This window comes from Solenopsis invicta, chromosome 16 (assembly GCF_016802725.1).
Source record: "Solenopsis invicta isolate M01_SB chromosome 16, UNIL_Sinv_3.0, whole genome shotgun sequence".
NCBI lineage: Eukaryota > Metazoa > Arthropoda > Insecta > Hymenoptera > Formicidae > Solenopsis > Solenopsis invicta.
Genome location: NC_052679.1, coordinates 6,892,295 through 6,912,128, shown reverse-complemented (window position 1 = coordinate 6,912,128; position 19,834 = coordinate 6,892,295). Strand labels below are relative to the sequence as shown.

Genomic DNA, 19,834 nt, shown 5'->3' with positions numbered 1-19,834 from the left:
TCGGATTAAGTGAATAAACAGGGAAATAATGCATCGGCACGCGGCAAACACACCGGGATTTCATCAACGTCGATTGAATTTGCCTCGTCCGATAATTAACGTGATTATCAAGAAATACATTCGTGTCTCGCGTCAAATTTACCCAGCGATTAACGTCGCGTCTCTTTAACCCTTTCGCGTTTCGATGAAACACACATGTCCAGAAATGCGTTTGAAAAAATCGTACCTCTGACAAATGTTGAATCATTAAAATCAAATTGAGCTCTGTCGCGAGACAGAGAGAATTGCCGAGAGAATTGCTTAACCTTTGACAAAAGAAGATATAGTGAATAATATTGCCGTAAAATGTAAAAATTATTGCCACCAAGTTGGACCAAGTGGGAACCAAGCCCATCGCCAGTGGGTTTACTGCGATATTCGCTGAAACTTTTCGACGCGCGTGAAATGGAAGAAATACGATCGTGCTGTTCGGCACTTTATGCGGGCTTAATGCAAATGTCATTAAAAAGAAAAGAAATATTAAAAATTTGTAAACAAAAGATTGCGAGTGAATTGCGCATTAAAAAAGAAACATTGTAAAATAATTTGAGAATTTTCCGATTACGTGGACAATTCTTATTTTTAAACGTAGGCAACAAATTCTCCTTTAGAAACTTCGGTTCAAGTCCCCTGTAGGTTTCGAAAATCCGCGTGATCGTCTTAAATTCGATGAAAATTTTCCGAATAAAATCTCGAACTTTACGCGTGAAACCTTTTGCTCGTATGCAGGTGTCGTCTAATGCAGTTTGGAATATCACGAGCTGATACGAAATGCGGTGGTACGGTGACGGAATTTACGAGAGCGAGCGAGCGCAGGCATGGGTGCATAAGAAACAGATTAACGTTCTCGTGGATTAAGAGTCGTTACCAGGGCTGGCGCCCGAAAGCGAGCTTATGAGAGCGCGTTAACGTTCACGGGTTTCTTCGCAGATGTGGGCTGAAGCGTACTGAGTTGCGAGAAAGGAGGGAAAATGTACACACGCGCGCTGAAGTAAACGTTTCTACGGACATGAAAGTGTAAACAGAAGTAAAAACACAGTGAGTGGAACGGATGGAAACGGAAATTCTAATTACGAAAACGACCGTGTCAGCTGGAGAACGTAACGAAGCTGACCTGACTATCTCGGCAATGAAAGGTCAGCACATGCAACGAGGCTTATCCCGATGTCTAAGTGCGGATCAGGGTGTGAAGAACATTTTAACCCTTTAATTGATTATACAAAGGCATACTCCTCGCAAACGTGCAAACGCAAAAATTGTAATATTTCAAAACGTATATTGTGCTATTGTCAAAATTTATAAACCGCAAGAATATATTGACCTCTCTTCAATTATATTATACAAGAAAATGTATACGAGTATTTTTTTAATTTCAATGAAATTTGAAACATACGTTATAGCGAATAGTATAGACAAAAAATAAAAGTGATGCGTATTTTTTAATATAATAAATTTGAATATTTATTAAATATACATAAATATATTTAACACACAAATATATATATATATATATATATATATATATATATTTATAAAATATTTAATAATATCCTCTCTTTGATTATCATACAAGAAAATGTAAACAAGTATTTCTTTAATTTCAATATTTGAAACATGTGTTGTAGCAAATAATATAGATAAAAAATAAGAGCGATACGTATTTTTTAACAAATTTGAATATTTATTAAATTTACATAAATATATTTAACAAACAAATATATATATTTATGAAATATTTAATAATATCCCCTCTTTGATTATCATACAAGAAAATGTAAACAAGTATTTCTTTAATTTCAATATTTGAAGAAACATATGTTGTAGCAAATAATATAGATAAAAAATAAGAGCGATACGTATTTTTTTAACAAATTTAGAACATTTATTAAATTTACATAAATATATTTAACAAATATATATATTTATGAAATATTTAATAAATATACTTCTATATAAAGCGCGACTTTTATATTTTCGATCGCATCACAAGAGATATAAAGAATCATTTTAAACAAAAGTTGATTAATTCTATGCAGTATCATGGGTCAAACTTTAGGAAAGTATTCTAATCTAGAGCTCGAAAGTTTGCCTATTTTGGGGAAATTTTTTAAAGAAAACCTGCTGCTTATATTTTACTACCCTTTTATACATTTACCTGTACAGATTTATTAATCTATAAATTTATAGCTACATATTTATTAATGTTTACAACTGAAGCTATTGACTTCAATTTTTGCGAATACGTAAAATACAGATCTGTTTAGCATCTGAATTATTTAAATATCTATAAATTTACTTTTCTTTTCATACATGTTAAATTTAATCAATTTTGTTAAAAGGCTGATATTTGTTCTTTAAAAATCACACCATTTTAATAATTTCCAAAATTTTCCATTGAATTCTAGTTTAAGCGAAACAAAAAACAAACATGTATTTTATATATACGCAAAAGTTGAAAGTAGAAATCGATAGCTTTAGTAAGTTTCTGACTGAGAAATCGTGTCAGCCAATATAAAAAATATATTTGTTTTTGAACCCACGTAACACAAATACTAATAAACACTTAGCCATATCATATCAAAATTGTATATATTTACTAAATATGTACAAGTAGTGTGTAAAAGTGTAGAAGAAAAATTTTCTTCCTAAAAAAAAGTCCCCCAAAAGTAAGCCACTTTTCCGCGTTCTAGATTAGAATACTTAGAATACCCTTTAAAAACTATCTTGGAAAATAAAAAAAATTGGGAATGTCCATCATTCTAATGATTTAAAAGAACGTACGCTGAATTAGAGTAAAATATTGAAATTTTGTATCGTTATTTTTGTGAGTGATACATGTTACTTTTTTTTTCTTTAGTATATTTTAGAGTGTTATTGAGTTCAATAGATGATAGAACAGAATTCATTCCACATCATTATTCCATTCACGATGAGAATTCTAAGTTGGTATGACGATACTCGTGTAATCGATCACGTTGTAACGTTGCTCTTAAATATCTAATTACAGGAAAGGGTGCTTTGGTTAGTAGATAAAGCCAGCACGATGAGATCAAGTAAATGACAGAACAGCCACCAATACGTGCAGTAAGCCGGAGGTATATATGGTAATCTTATACTACTAGAATCCCGTTCAGGAAACATAATCGAACAGCATCCATAGACGCGTTGAATTTTACTTAGTTCATTTTTACGTTAATTACTTTGACTAATCTTGGCGCAAAATATCCGTAAAAGGTAAGAGAAAAAAATATAAAAGACATGAAGTACTTTTATAACTGTAAAAATTATCTTTTTTTCACTGAGATCACATATGTGATTGTTAAATGCATTATTATAAATTTTACTTGTATGTAATTAATTAATCATTATTATAATTAGTAAACGGAAAAAGACAGAATTAATTTGTTACTTAAAATTAAAATGGATATTTGTAAAAAAAACTACAGGTATAATAATGTTCAAATCTCACGAATCAATTTTTTTTTATATTTACTATTCTTTTTATATTTTCTTTTCTTTTTTTAAATTTGGAATTATCAGTAACAAATTTAATTGTGCTATTATACCACTAGAATCCCGTTCAGGAAACATAATCGAACAGCATCCATAGACGCGTTAAATTTTACTTAGTTTATTTTTACGTTAATTATATTAACTAATCATGGCGCAAAATATCCGTAAAAAGTAAGAATAAAAAACATGAAATACTTTTAATTATAAAAGTTCTCCTTTTTTAACTCGGACACATATGTGATTGTGAAATGCATTACTATAAATTTTACTTGTATATAATTAATTAATTTATCATAATCATTATTAATGAATAGAAAAAGACAGAATTAATTTGTTACTTAATATTAAAATGGATATTTGTAAAAAAAAACTCTACAGGTGAATCAATTTTTTTTATATTTACAATTCTTTTTACATTTTTTTCTTTTTTTTCAAATTTGGAATTATCAGTAACAAATTTAATTGTGCTATTAAAATAGCATTATCTATCACAGATTTGGATGCGTATGCAAAAGAATATTGTCCGTAAAGGTGCCGTTCGTAGACGCATCATTTCAGCGTGCAATTTTTATTTCTACGCAGTTCGCAAGGGACTCATCAAGTTTTGCGCAAAAAAAAAATGCGCTCGACATTTTTTTATCATTTTGCTTCTATGTAAATCGTTATGCACAAGGGCTTTATCGAAAGCAAAATTTGCTAAACGAGTTATGCAAATTTCAGTTGAAAAACTGAACTACTTGTAAAAAAAAAAAGATAGAAAAATATTTACACATCTACTTACCCGCTCGCGTCGACCCGCAGCGAACTTTCGGTGCAACCGCTGCTGCACTGCGTTTCGGCCTCACATCAGGATGACGATCCGGCGTCTCTTTCCACCCATCCACGAAAGGTCATCCCTCGTCGATACGTGGAACAGAACACTATCACACCACACACACTTCGTCTCGTTTACACTCACGATTCCCACGAATCGCGCGGATACTTGCGAAATTCGTTATCTCGCATGTGCACACGTCAAGCGATACGATTTAAAGATGTATCAGACATACAGTCCCTACAAAGTAAAATAAAATTCGGAAATGCGTTTAATATTAACACTTCAAATAAACTGTACGCGTGTGTGTGTGAAAGTTGTGTGAATAAGATTATATTTTTATTGAATAACATATTTTTATTTACTCTCTTTGTTATTAAAAGTTACATTATTTTTTAAAACATCAAGAAAAATCTCAGTTCTTTTGTATAAGCATTCAGGGTGATATATACAAAGTTTTTTTTGCGATTGTCCGTTTAATTATTTTGTTACTAAATAAATTTTACATATTTCACAAAATTGATCTCTGCATCGCAAGAAAAATCTCAATTTTTTTGTGTAAGAACTTTAAGCATTCAAGGTGATGTATACAAAGTTTTTTTGCGATTGTCCGTTTAATTATTTCGTTAATAAATAAATTTTATTTATTTTACAAAATTAATCTCTGCAACGCAATGCAATTTTACATAAATTATCTTGAATATTTTATGTATTTGAATAAAAAAGTTCAGATTTTTTTCATTATTTCTTATTTCATTATATTTTCATTAGAATACATGTCTTCTTATTGAAATAACTTTTCATCAAGACGGAAAATTATTCCATTCACGACGCCAAATTTTTTCTATTATTTTAAAATGCAATATAAAACATTTCAAATTTTTTCACAATTTTATTAATGCTTTGAGAATCATCTTATACATCTTTAATACGTTTCGCATGTACACATCCGTACTTTATCTCGTTTCTTCGCGAACGTTCCGTATAATTAGCAGTACCTTTGAAGCCGCACAAATATCCTCGAATCAAAGTCCTTCAATCTAGTTACGTCGTACAGACGAAACAGTCACGAGCCACGAGCGACATCACGCGCGCGGTGAGAAGAGCAGTGCCACGTTTCCTCGATCGAGAGCATCCCAGAGCATCCTCGGCTAATTTCACTCCTCACGTCGCGTCGCGTTCGTCGCCGCCACGCGCGGCGATGCTTCTAATCCGGAAGGTTATGTGTACATAAACACACACGCAACGTCTCGTGCGTTTCCCCAAGCGCTCGTCTTCCCATAACATCTCGAAAACAGTCTCGTATCAAAGCTCGCGATTTGTTTACCTCTACAAATTACAGGATGCACACGCGCACAGGATATAAACACGCCTGTTACTCCATGCCGGAAGCGACGCGTGTCGCGACACGTCTTTCGTTCAATCGCACAGCCGATTCGCGTCGAGCTGCTCCACGATTCCAAATGTTAATCTCCGACATCTCAAAGTTTTCGATCTTATTTACGTCGTACGGGTGAAGAGTCGCGAGAGTCACACAGGACACTACAACTACATGCGTGTGTACGCAGTGAGGAGCAGCGCCACGCAGTTACCCCGCTCACGCGTCCGCGACTAACTTCACTCTCCTCGCGTCACGTCGCCGCCGCCGCGCCGTGCCGCCAAGCGCGGTGTGATGATTCGTAATGTCGAAAAGTCGCGACGTACTTAACGTCTCGCCACGGCAACTCGGAAATAGTATCGTATCGAAGCCTTGCGATTTATTTACTTCGGGAAAATTCCACACGCCACTTGTCGCCGGAGGAAACGCGCCGCGATCGCGTCTGTCGGCAACTTTGTGTTCTCGCGTTCGAGCTCACGCCGAATTGCTCCGCGATTCCGAAGTTCCGATGCCTACACTCGAGTACGCGTCCGGTTCGCGCGTCGCCGTGATAAAACAAAAACAGTACCAAAGTCACTCGATTTTCACGATTATCAGACGGAAAAGCGCGCACTGCGAGACGATACGCACCCGCACCGTTCAGTTGCGTCTTCGGTTAGTTCCGTTTTTTTTCGGACGCGCTCGGCTCGGCGCGAGATCGTCCCGCACGGGGCTCCGCGCTTTCTTTCACGGCGCGTTTCGCACGATTTAAGTCGCACGTCCCGAACTCCCGCGTTTCCACGACGACTCGGAAATGGTATCGCATCCAAGCTTTGCGATTTACTTGCTACGGGAAAGTTTCGCACGCGCGCCTACGTACGTACGCCAGTTGTCGCCGGAGGAAACGCGCCGCGACCGCGTCGACAATCTCTCGCTTTCGCGTTCGAGTTGACTCCGAGTTGCTTCGCGATTCCGAAGTTCCGATGCCTATTCGAGCGCGCGTGCGGTTCGCGCATCGCCGTAACAGAAAAACGATACCCAGGTCACTCGATTTTGGCGATTATTGGTCGGAAAATTGCGCGCTCCAAGATGCCACCTACCCGCGCGTTCCGTTGCGTCTTCGGCTAGTTTCGTTTTTTCTCGGGCGCGCTCAGCCGGCGGGGGTACGTTCTAAAAATCCACTTGGCGGGTACAGTAATTTTGAGCGACCAATCAGGATGAAGGAATCTTAAAGAGATTTTTTTATCCTGATTGGTCGCTCAAAAATCGTATCCGCCGAGTATAATTTTGGAACGCACCCCCGGGGGAGTCGGTCATTTCTTTCTCGGCGTCTTTCGTATGAACACGAACATTTCCAGCGATCCGATATCGTCGAGAAACAGCTCGGGAACACTCTCGAACCGCTCCTGCTCGATTTTCTTTCTCCCTGGTGAGTTAAATACGACACACACGCATGTCGCGCGAACGCAAAGTCATTGTGTTTCCATTAAACTTGATGAATTAATCGAGGGGATAACCACTTGATGTAATCGTGGGACAGGGTCGTTGAAATCATTATGAAATTTTTATGAAATCTTCATGTAATCATTTCGCAATTGGATATAATCATGAAACGTAATCAGTAGAAATCATTTTGGATTTTTGTGTAATTATTGGAAATCATGTGTAATATTACTATGAAATTTATTATGAGATCAGTGCAAACTTTGAGCCCTTGTAATCAATTTTCAATCAAAAACAGTTATTTCAGATCACACTATGTTGTTTCTAAAAAAAGGTCTTCTAATCAAAAGTTCTTATGATGTTCTCTTTAGAAAATTTTTGTATCACCCGTAATGAATTCCAATAAAATCTTAAAGTCAGCAGTCAAGTGCATCTCTATTTTTTGAGTGGTTATTCCTTATTTAATTTTATTCGAAAAAATTAGCAATCAGTAATGGTATTTCTAATTAAATAAAATCACTTTTATTAATTAAAATCACAAGAAATCTGATAATTATTAATATATATGCACGAAAAATTGTTATGTAATCAGATAGAATCATTTGCAATCAGAAGTAATCATGAAATCAAATAAAATCATAATGAAATCATATGAAATCATGTAATCCGTGGGATAACATTTTAGCTAGCGGTTATCCCTTCGGAATTAATAGAAACGCAACTTGGTTTGTTTCTTTTCCTCTCTGCACCCCTAATAACGCTCGACGTCTTGGCGTCTTGGATCGAGTTATTCCGTGATTTTGAAGTAATACGTGGTATTTCCGAAAATCTATTTACGACTTTTCCAATATTACAGCGCGCGCGCGCGCGCGCGCGTGCGTGCGTGCGTGCGTGCGTGCGTGCGCGTGTGTGTGTGCGTGTGTGCGCGCGCGCGCGCGCGTGTGTGCGTGTGTGTGAGAAATATTGCAGAGAGAGAGAGAGAGAGAGAGAGAGGGACGTCGACGAAGCGCCGCGCTTCGAATGCCTATCGAGTGTAAACAAGGTCGCTATCAAGTGGCCTTGTTTACGCTTAACTGCTACTTCTTATTCCTTCAGCCACGATGTTCCTCAATATTGAGGCACTCGTGTTACGTAATTGTCGCCAGCTAAAAATGCGCCGTACCACTTGCGCGAATTCAACGAAAAACAGCTCTGACAAATACGGAAAGGAGGAAAGAGGAAGAGAGAAAAGTGACTTTCATAAATGATAAAATTCAATTAAAACAGATACAACGGCAGAGTTGCGATTTAAATAACGTAACGCAATCTCAACGATTCGATACGACGCGACGCGTACTTTGATACGAGGCGGAGAATAATTGGAATTCGTCGAAACGCATTTTCACATTAGAACGAATAGGAATCGATTGGTGACGTTTAATGGACAGCGACGTGCCCGTTATCGATATTCCGCGCTTAAATAAAAAGCTTCGAGATTATTCGCGTTATGCAAGATTAATTCATAATAAATTTCAAGCTCCGTCGCTATCGCTCGATGCACTTCCACCATGCGCGTTTTCTTCCGCGGGCATTTTCCAACCGTCCATTATCCGCAAAACGTATCCATATTCTGCACGCGCGTCCAGCAAACACGTACCCGATTCTCTCATCGATTCGCTCGATGGATATACATCGTAGATAGATACAAATCTCGTTTCACCGATTCTAATTTCGTTTTTAACAAAGGCGGAGGAAGAGAAACGGGGACGGGGGATGCGCAATCAACCGGCAGTGCCGGCAGATGCTTCAAAGGATGCGTGCGGAATTCCCAACCTGTTGAAGTCCCGAAATCCGTTTCCTACGAATGCGCCCCAACGAGTTGACGACATTCGGATTTCAATCCGATCGACGTGGTAGGGAGGGTGTCTAAAGGAGCGAGAGAATTCTTGTCGAGTGGCGGCACGCGGAGATTGAATTTTCGGTTTTCTCGAATCGCCATCGCCGCCGCAAATTCACCACCCTCCCCTCTCCACTCCACCCTTAAGATTTAAACCGCGCCCTCGCGAATTTTCCCTCTCGATTTGCGCGATCTCAATCGCTTCGGTTAGGTGACCCTCGAACCCTGCGCTCCCTCTCCCCCTCCCACCCCCCCTCTCCCCCTGACATCGCGCCCCCCGCGTTGCTGCTGCTGGCTGTCTCGCGACTTCGGTCCGTCGCGGTGCATTTAAATCGACTGCTTAAGTTGACTATACACTAATCTCGTAATTCATTTACATATTTAACGCGCACGTCGTCGACAAAGTTCGTTGTCCGGGGGGAGGGGGGGGGGGGGGATGGGACGGAAACAGAAGGGTGTGGCGAAGGAGGCGCAACGAAGGGGCTAATTAGTTATGCATGTGTACTTGTCGGGCCATCTCGGTGAACCCTTAACTTCTTTAATTTAATAACGCGCGAGACGGGACGAGAGTTATCGCGTCGAAGACGCGCGAATATGAATGAATGAATAAATGAAACGGGAGTGTCCCTTGCTTTATTTAAATCGTCGTGCGAGCGCCACGAACGGTTCATCAGTTTTTTTTTTTTTTTTTTCTTCCCTCTTTCTTTCAGAATGATGGAACTCGATCTACGAACGACGAACACGTGTCGCGCGAAGCCGCGCGCTCGTTAATCCTTACGCAACTTTGATAACTCCAAGAAGTTGACTCCCCAGTCGTTACCTGACTGAACGGTATCGATTATCGTCCGGTGTTCTTGTTCCGCGATGAAATACGCTCTCCGTTTTCCCTAGAGTTGGAACGAGAGGCGGGGAAAAGGACGAGCTCTGGAAGGCTTCTCGAGTGGAGGATCGGGACGTCTCCTCCTCGCCCGGCCACGATCTGGGACGATGGAAATACAAAATCGCCGTCGGTTTCCGGTAAGCATCGGAGAATGGCGAGCACGCTTACAGCCGCGTATAGGTAAGCGCGCATATATATTTCGTATTGGACAGCGTCAGGAAATTAAGCGAGATGGTCTCAAGGGCGACGTTCGGACCTCAAACTTCGGCCAGGGAACTTTTCTCGGCATTGTGCCTAGATTTATCTCTTCCCGAAGTGTCGAACTGCTTTCGGGAGAAGGAGCCGCAGCACCGAGAAATATATTATTGCCGACCGTGACTGGTATACAAACGCAGTTCGCCCATCGAGACAAAGATAGAAGAGGGACAGAGGGGTGGAGGGGAAGGGGAAGCGAGGGAAGTTGGAAATTATCGCGGTAAATGATCGATGACGATCGTTAATTAGATTATCGTGATTCGCCAGTAATTCAATCGCAATAACATCCTTTTATACTTATCTTTATTATTTATTATCTTTTATTATTCACAGTAACATCTGGTAACGTGCGTTTCCTTGTAACGGTTCTCTCCTGAATTTTTGTTGAGAAAGAATTATACGTGACATCGAACTAACGGATTTATTTAATTCGGGCCTGTTGTGCGGGAAGAAGAGAGGACAGATTTCTCGGCGTTCTCTACTCGGCGAGATGAGAATCTAAATTATTCACACATTTATTCCCTGCTTGTGCGCTTCGTCTAAATACTTGGCAGTGTATTGGCCATTGGGATCATACTTCTTCTTAAGTTGCTCCCAAGTTTCCGGTTTCTGAAATAAAGTGAAAGATCGAATAAGCAAACGGCCTTCTATCTTCAATAACAAGTTTGCTTGTAACGGAATTGTGTTCAGACTCGTCGAAGAACGAGTGTCGTTAGTTACAAATCCATACAAATATAAAAAAAAAAAGAAGCCACGTAAAGATTTTTATCTCGAAAGTTTTCTATCCAATTTACTTCTATACCACTAACACGTATTGAGAGACACGCTGAGATAAAACTATCATTGCTAAAGCGTTATAGTGAGATTCAACGAAACGTATTTACGCAATAATGCACGTTGAGAGAAAAAATTATTGAATTTTAATAAACATTTGTTTGAATACTTGCGATGAAAATATTTATTAAACGTGAATAAATATTTTTTTAGAACAAGAATCACTAATGTAATTTATTATTTTATTTTTTTGTTGAATAAATATTTATTTACGGTGCACAAATATTTAGGTATCGCAAATATTATATTGCACATAGAGGTAACGATTTCTTTGAACTTAATAAATTTTATTGTATTCAAACAAATTTATTTGAAATGAGCCAAACAAACCAATGTTTGAATCAATAAGAGTACGACCAATAATAGAGTTAGTTTCGTCAAATAATAGAGGTTTTTTTTAATTAAATAACAAAATTTTTTATTTGAACAAAGTTGCTTCAATAAAACAACACAGAAAAGAAATTAATAACAAATTAACAATTTATTGTTTCATATATGTATAAGCAAGAATATAAAATCTTCTTGGAAGAATTTATAAATCTTAAACAAACGTAATTTGCTTACATGGAGAAAATTTTTCTCCTCGTGTAAACAAATTACGTTTGTTTAATATTATAAATTCTTCCAAGAAGATTTTATATTCTTGCTTATATATGAGACAACGAATTGTTGATTAATACTAAATTTTTTTCTGTGAACTTTTAGCAGCCTTCAATCAAATAAATACTAAACCTAACAAATACTAAAACTGAAGTAATCTTTTTCTCTGTGCAAGTATTCAAATAAATCTCTTTCTCAGTGAACACATTGCATTAAAGATATAGTAAAGCTACACTGAAAAAAAAAAAAATAAAAGATTAAAATATTTAGTCCGATACGATCAACTGGGCATTAGGTCGATTGAACAATTATTTAGCTGCACAAAAAAAAAGATATAGTTGATGCACGTCAACCATTGACATTTTTTTAATTAAAACTTAATTAAATCAACTCAATATTTAATTGCGCGTATCGGACTAAATACTTTAGTTTTTCAAAAAACTATTTTTTCTCAGTGCACTGCTTTCAAAGACAAACTACAATACTTTCATATGCCTTGAAGAACGTAACGTCTCTTTAAAGGATTCAGATCATCAGATTCGTCCCGCGCGAAAATACATTTAGTGTTTCGAGAATAATTGTAAAAGGCAGGAGATTCGAGTCGAAAAATGGGGCTGATGGAAAGCCCTCTAAAATCGAAATGACTGCCCAGTCGGGGGTGAAATCAGTTTTCGAAAGATGGGTTCGGATCGAAGGGTTCGGGTTCACATCGCCGTTAAATTATTTGGCTACGGATGCAAAAGTTTTCCGGGCGTGGTTCGCAAACGAATCACGGGAAACGGGAACATCCGTGGCACGGGACCGCCGCCGCCGCCGCCGCCGCCGCCACCCGGCGGAGAGGGTTAACCCGTCTGCGTGAAAGTCAAACTAGTTCCGCGGCATTTAAACCGCCTCGACGTATCCCCCGAGCGTTTCTACTCCCACCGGCATCAACTCATTACGCAGACCTCGCATTTAATTAGCTCGGTGAAAAGTGACGGGCGAGCATACGCGCGTTATCGTGAACGTGTACCTTGTTGACTAGATACCGGATGACCTTCTCGGTGCCCTCCTTTTGCTTCTCGCTACATTTTTTACACTCGGTCATCAGTGCGTCCGGAAGAGTCTCTGAAACGAAATGGACAGAAAAATGTTGCGAGAGGAATTCAGATCAGGGACGTGATTGCGCCGGAGCTACAGAGATTTAATTGCGCCGTTAAAATTCTTCAAAAACTCGATAGACGTTCTCCTTTCTCTTCCTCATCGGCAAACGTTTTAGCGGGGCAGATCCTGCCATCAAATCATTTTCAAATCGCGACAGACTTCTTCTTTCGTAGATCGAGCAGTTCATAATGACGTTATTTCTCGAATATGCGCCGTGTCCCGCAGGATTTGTCCCGGCTGCTGCTGCTTTTTTTGCCGTTCCGCGTCATTCGCACCAGCTGCTCCGGTCAGCTGACCGTACCAACCCAGCCCCCCCCCCCGCCCCCTCCACCGGATACCTCTCGTGAATTTTCTGAGACAAGACTATATATCCTCGGTAACGTATTACCGTCCATCGCACGTTTTATCTCGCGACGGGGGTAGCACGCCACCCCCGGGCAAAAAGAAATTCGAGAAGAAGCGGACGATAAACGTGATTCTAACGAAAAGAAATAAATCGCGATACGCGCGACAAATAATTAATACAATTTGCTGGAAATGTAATTCACGGAAATACACCGAGCGAGTAAATTGCTTTTCAGTTTCCGCGCGCACAGTCCGCGTCTCTGCGTGGAATATTTTTGCGCGAAAAACGTTACGTTCGCGGACAAAATTCTTACGTTTAAGAAAAACTGACGTGCGTTTGTTGTTCGCGACGCTAACCGCGAACGTATTCACGTGTACACGCGAAATGTGTGTCGCGGCTGGGTTGCTTTTTGCCCGAATCTTCTCAGCGGCAGCCGCTGTAGCGTATTATTCATATCTGAGGCTGAAACGATATGCGCGCGCGCTTCGTACATATGTAACATCATCGTTAACGAAACGACCTCACATCGCGCATCCTTCGACGAGATGAGACGGGACGAGGTGGCCATTAGTGCCAAGGATGATTCTCCCGCGCGCGGCTCTTAGAAAGCGCGTGAAGGATCACCGTCTCATTTCATCATTCACGTTTTACCATACACCTTATCGCGCCAAATGCACAGAATGCTATTTCACGTTTACTCTTTTTTTTTTTTTTCTCCTTTAAATCTCTGTAGCCGGTATTCGTATTTTTTTATTTCAAGGCCATTCTTATTTCAAGAATTTCTTAAGTATGTGTCGCATCTCAAAATATTACCAAACATTTTTAAATTTCTCACAGATAATTCTATTATTAAGTTTGAGTATCCGTGTCAAATTTAAATTTGATTCTCTTATCAATTTTTTCAAAGTTAATTTTTCGTTTAGTCTCGATTTTTGCGTAGAATCACATTTTGCGGTACTCATTTGCAAACTTGATGAGAAAGTAGCATTATGAATTAAATTAAATTTTTTTACATGTACTAATAAAACGCTAGTTAATATTCATGCAAAAGTTCTTTTGAATCCACTTACTCATTTAAAAGTTATTTACCTAAAACTGCAGCAAAATAAGGTCATTTTTGCTGCATAAGTCTAATTTTTCACTGTTTGCTTTGCAGCTGTTCAGGCTGCAAAATTCGGATATTTACGACAAAAATTTTTATTGAATAAAAAAAAAAAATTAAAAATTCTGCAATTTTTAAATTTAACTTTCTGCTGATATTGCAAAGTTTAAAACATTCCTAAGTATTTCATTGTTTATTTTGCAACTATTCCGATTAAAATGCGGATATTTACGACCAAAATTTTTGGTTAATAAATAAAGAATAGGAATAAATTTTAAAAATTTGCAATTTTTAAATTTAACTTTCAGCTGATATTGCAAAGCTTGAAACATTCTTAAGTAATATCATAAAATGTTAATACAACTCTGCGCGATTGATTGATGACATCTTAAGATGATACTCGGGACGCTCTTAAATATAAGAATCGACTATGGATACTGACATATCTTTCAATCTTTGTTATTGCATCGCATTGCGAGAATTACATCTGATTGAAGTAATAGTATTTACATTTGAATCAAAACGAGCGAGATAACGAAGGCCATTAATTAGTGAATTGAAACACTCACCTCTTAGTTCTTTGCCATCGGGCGTGCAATTTCCCTTGTCCAGCAGGCAATTTACATAGTTTTTGAGCAAACGGTCGCTTTTCAAAATTGTGTCCAAGTCGATATTGTCATACTTTGTTGAATACTTCTCCTCCGCCAAAGCTATCGCTACCACGAGAAGAAATAACGCCAGAACCTGAATCGAGCATTAGAAAATTTTTTTACAAATACAAAAAAAAATACTCGGAAATCTAGATGGTGTAAGATTCGTCATCGATATAAATGTCTTAAAAAAGAATTTATTTCTTCTTTTTCTTACAATAAGTTCTTTAATTGCAGATTACAATTAGTAATTATACTCGTGACTTGTCGAGTAAATTTACAGGAGTCTGTTGCTGCAGTTTCAGAGTTTCAGTACACACTGAGAGAAATCATTTGGTAAAATTAACTAACGTTTGGTTGAATAGTGATCGATTGAATTTTGTAGTTACTGGTTACCAAAAACTTTGTTACATTTAACAAAACTTTTCGTAATTTGTTGTATAAAATTAATTATTTGGTTAATTAAGGCTACAAATTGTTTGATCAAAGCAACTATAGATTTAGTAATTATAATTATAAAACTCATTTGATCACCATTCAACCAAACGTTTAGATGACTTTACCAAACGTTTCTCTCAGTGTGGATCTCTATTTATAGGTCTAGGCAATGGTGTATTCCATCTTCCAGAAAATTTTTTGTGTGTGACATTATTTTCTAATTAGGGCAAAGCAATATTACTCATCGTGGAGGCCATGTAAAAATAGAATGTAGAATCCAGCTATCTAATTAAGCTTAATCATAGAGGAAAACAATGGAAAGACAGGAAATACGATATCTAATCAAACTCACAATTAGTCACAGAAAAAAGAGCAATGAGAAAACTACCTAATCGAGTGTTAATCATGTACATTCTGAAGATGAATAGGTGCTCGCAGTGTAGCGTGTAACCCCGATATATTCAGCGGATTAATTCTGCGGTAAATGTAAGAGTGAGGGCTGAGTGAGATGTGAAACCATCGTTTGTGAATCCCACGGGGATTTGGAGCTAAAATCCGAAAGATCGATTCACGCACAACGCACATTCGGCCGTAAATACGTCGGCTGACTGTGAACAAAGTGTCAGAATGTCCAGAATGGCCTCGGCTCGCCACGCTAAATGTCGCGCGTGCATACGTAGCTAAATGTTTGTCGCCGTGCCGAGCCGGCTGCGTTCATAATCGCGCTTGCCGAAACGCAAAATCGCACGCGTACGCGGGCATGTTTAGCGCGTGACGTGAATATCAACGAACGCGTGCGTACGTGTTATGCGCGCTGTGCACCGCCCGTGTGCGCTCTCGTGCTCTCGGTGTTCGCGGAAATTCCTCTAGGCCCATCGGAAATAGAAATAGCACAGGGCCCTTACAGGCTTACGGGAAAACAGAAGCAGCGAACCGAGCGCGAACGTTGCACGCCTCATTAATAGGTAAATACACAGTAGACACGGCCAGTAGTAGGATCCAGTGGGACGCACGGTGCACGGAGCTCTGTTTTGAAATCAATTCAATTATACGGAATGTGTCAAACGCTTTCTCAAACGCGGTTACGTGGAGCGTTAAGAGGCACCTTTATCCAATGCGTCGTGAAACGTTAAAATCGTGTTTCCACATCGAGAAGGAGAAAAAAATCACTCGATTTAAATAAAAACGCTATTAGTACTATTCAAATAACTGTGTTTACACCAAACCGATAATGCTTGCTTCAAACAGGTAATATGCAAATGAACTATTTAAATACGTGCTAATAACATATTTATTCATCGAGTAACCTACTTTATTAGTACAACGCGATGTAGGAAATAAGTAGGATCTCGAAATAGTCGTTCGCCTTTTTCGAAAGGCAAGTGAGTGACTTTCAAAAACCTCATTAGGAATAATAAGTTTCACATTAATTTATACTTATTCAAATTAATTCAAATAGATACGATCTATTAAGTTAGTCATCTAGATAAACGATTGCCACGTGAATGTATTATAATAATACATTAATAATGTATAATAATCTTTATTAATATGCAACATGATGTGTAGGAAATAAGTAGAATCTCGAAATATTAATTTGTCTTTTTCAGAAAAAAATTGATAACAAGTTTTGCATTAATTTATAACTATTTAAATTAATTCGAATAGATATGACGCATACCAAGTTATTTATATAAATAATTATTCACACGTGAATGTTGCACGAAAAAAAATTGAACGATCAATGTCATGGTGTGAAGGCAGAAAAAGATATCGTATTCTCGTGCACTTGTTCTTTTACCTTTGAGACATAAAATGACATTGATTGCTCCAGTTTCGAGATATTAGTTTAGTGGCGGTTGTATTTCTCGCAAAAAAAAACTCTTGAAGGGTAAATCTTAAATTCAATTTCGCTTGGCAATAGTTGAAATAAATTTTCAACTCGGAAGAGAATAAGAAAAGGATGTCTGTGTGTAGAACCGTTCACGTGGCAAAAATCCGATAAAAAAGGTTTCGCGTATATAATTTATATGCAACTACATATAGTTAAATATATGCATAATTTGCATAATTATACGCATATATTTTATTATACGTGAACATGTTTGATTATATTACATAATCATGTACAAAAAATTGTTTGCCGGAAATAAATCTTGTAGAGTCACTATAAAAACGATTCTCAAGCAGTTTTTATCAACGTCAGAGATTTAACATTCCGTCTTGGACTTTTGATCTTTTCTTAAAATTTGTGGTTTAATTTGTTGAATACGCAAACCGCAACACTTTTGACGAGCTGGTTCAAACTCAAAAGCGAGGGATCTCTCACCCTCTCCTGAAGACCGCGACCAGATGGTTACGCTAGTACATAACGGGTTAATGCCGGAGAGTTAGTTAGGATGTTAATTAGTATAGAATGGACTTCTCTCTCTCTCTCTGTCTCTCTCTCTTTCTCTGATGCAGAGGAGGATACCTACGCGATATACATGCGATACTCCACTATACTTTGGCGAAGGGTAAAGCGCGCAAAGGGCAGTGACCGAAATGATGTTATCCTGTGGGCTTGCTGGGAGAGAGAAACATTTAGCTCTTTCAGTGAAAGGTAACGCAGTGACGTTTAACACGTAAGACGACAGAAGACGTCCAATTGCATCGCGTGTTCGACCGTAGTCTCTTGACAAAACGAAAAATGTTAAAAACTGTGCCGTAATAACTGTTTAATTCCAATAAATCGTTTAATCTAATTTGATTTAGACACGCACTGAAAATTCTACGTTACAATCGGTATCGGAAGATCAGTAGCTCGACAGCAGTCTCGTTCAAGCAGAAATTAAAACGTTTTATTAAGCAAGAGCGAAACAAAGACGTTGTCGGTCTACATGACAACGTGGGAAGAAAAATTATTATATTAAGCAACAACTTGCACGCCTTCATAAAGGTTACGCAATCGTCACCATTACCACGAGCAACATTTCCCGGCGCCTTTCACTCTCGTAAAGAAATTCTACCTCGTCTCGAGTCGCCCGCAATTTAAGAGCGCATACTGCCGGCACGGTCGCAAAAAGATTCGTGCGCGTTTAGCGGCGGATTAACGTTGAATTTTTGCGAGGATGTACGAGGAGACAGACATTGAATCACCGTAGGAGATCCTTAAACGGTCTCCGAGGTCGTTAACGACGTGAAACAGCCTCGATGCACCGAAGAACTTGCACTGCATTATTCACTTTCGGTCTCTCAGGATCGGATTTTCGCTGAATAAAAGGCGGCAATTAACGTCTATGCGATTCCCACGTGGCAGAAAAAAGAAGCGGAATATTTAAAAAGGTCAAAAAAATTATGAATTATAATAAGAACGAGAACATATATTATTTCGAATTATAAATATCTGTAATCAAGGGAGATGGACGTGACGCCGGAGATAGATAATACCACTAGATTCAAATTTTTAATTTTTAAACATTTTTAAAGGAAGGAAGATGCAAGAATCAAGACCGCCTGATTCATCACAGTATACCTATCGCCCTCATTATTTTTGGGAACACTAACGTAATAAAATCACCTTCACAAATATATCAGAATATTTAAAAGAAAATTAGAAATCATGAATTGTAATCAAAACGAGGACGCGTATTACTTCGAATTGTAAATATCTGTAATCAAGGAGGATAGATGCGACGTCGAAGATAGATAATACCACTAGATTAAAATTTAAAATTTTTTTCACATTTTTAAAGGAAAGAAGATGCAAGAATCAAGACCACCTGATTCATAACAGTGTACCTATCGCCCTCGTCATTCTTGTAAACACTAACGTAATAAAATTACCTTTACAAATATACCAGGTTACATGAGAAACACACAAAAGATAAAAAAGAGATTGTTGTCATAAGAAACGATGAAGGGAGAGAGAGAGAGAGAGAGAGAGACCTCCCAAGGATGATGCGGAGAGAATGTAAAAAAAAAAAAAAAATAATGAGAAGAGCATGAAAGAGAGACGAAGAAAGCGAAAGGTGAGTAGAGGAGGGAGACGAAGTGTGCTTACCTTCATGTTCGAGCAGAGTTATACTACTGATGCCGGCGACGGCGCCGGTTAGCTATTTTATAGTCGGCCCCCGTTTAACTGGACCCCAAATTCGTAGAATCGGCCTTACGGCCCTCCCTTCTCCCTCGTCGAATCTCACCGCGCGACTCCGCGAGGAGGACAGGAGGAAAGGAAAAGACGTGCGTCATAGGTGTGTAAATCTTGGATATTCGTCTCATGTAAATCTACGTAAATCACTCTGCGTCGCGTCGTGTCAATATTGCTAGATATACGAGGGATTTCTCAATTGATTTAAAACCTGTTCCGCGAACGCTTGACTTTAATACTATTTGTATTGAAAATTTCTGACTTTAGCCGAATATACGCCGAAAAGGAAAAAAAAACAACAAAAAAAAAAAAAGAGTTATTCCTCGTCAACTGCGGTAATCTCGTTCCCGGGGAATTTCCTCCTGACTTTCTCAATCTCCTCGGGACGGTTAGCGTCTAAAAAAAATGATGAAAC

General features: G+C 38.4%; 2 protein-coding genes across 2 annotated transcripts in view; both read right to left on the bottom strand.

The window, feature by feature from the left end:
- The window catches only part of LOC105204886 (leucine-rich repeat-containing protein 24), a 130,801-nt gene extending 126,195 nt beyond the window's left edge, over nt 1-4,606 (bottom strand). The window contains exon 1 of the mRNA XM_011174151.3: nt 4,334-4,606. The gene's annotated coding sequence lies outside the window, so the exon portion shown is untranslated. The remainder of the gene's footprint in view (nt 1-4,333) is intronic.
- A 5,857-nt stretch (nt 4,607-10,463) lies between these two features.
- Nucleotides 10,464-19,466, bottom strand: LOC105204883 (ejaculatory bulb-specific protein 3). The gene is made up of 4 exons (XM_011174148.3): nt 19,333-19,466; nt 14,772-14,946; nt 12,624-12,718; nt 10,464-10,786 (listed from the first exon to the last, which is right to left on the bottom strand). The coding sequence occupies exons 1-4, from the start codon at nt 19,336-19,338 to the stop codon at nt 10,685-10,687; spliced, it is 378 nt and encodes a 125-aa protein (XP_011172450.1). The 5' UTR covers nt 19,339-19,466; the 3' UTR covers nt 10,464-10,684.
- Between the last annotated feature and the right edge of the window lie 368 nt (nt 19,467-19,834).

Coding starts and splice junctions, on each gene's coding strand:
- LOC105204883 (XM_011174148.3), bottom strand. Junction 12,719..14,771: donor CGATGGCAAAGAACTAAGAG/GTGAGTGTTTCA, acceptor ATTTCGTTTCAG/AGACTCTTCCGGACGCACTG. Junction 10,787..12,623: donor TCCGGTATCTAGTCAACAAG/GTACACGTTCAC, acceptor ACTTTATTTCAG/AAACCGGAAACTTGGGAGCA.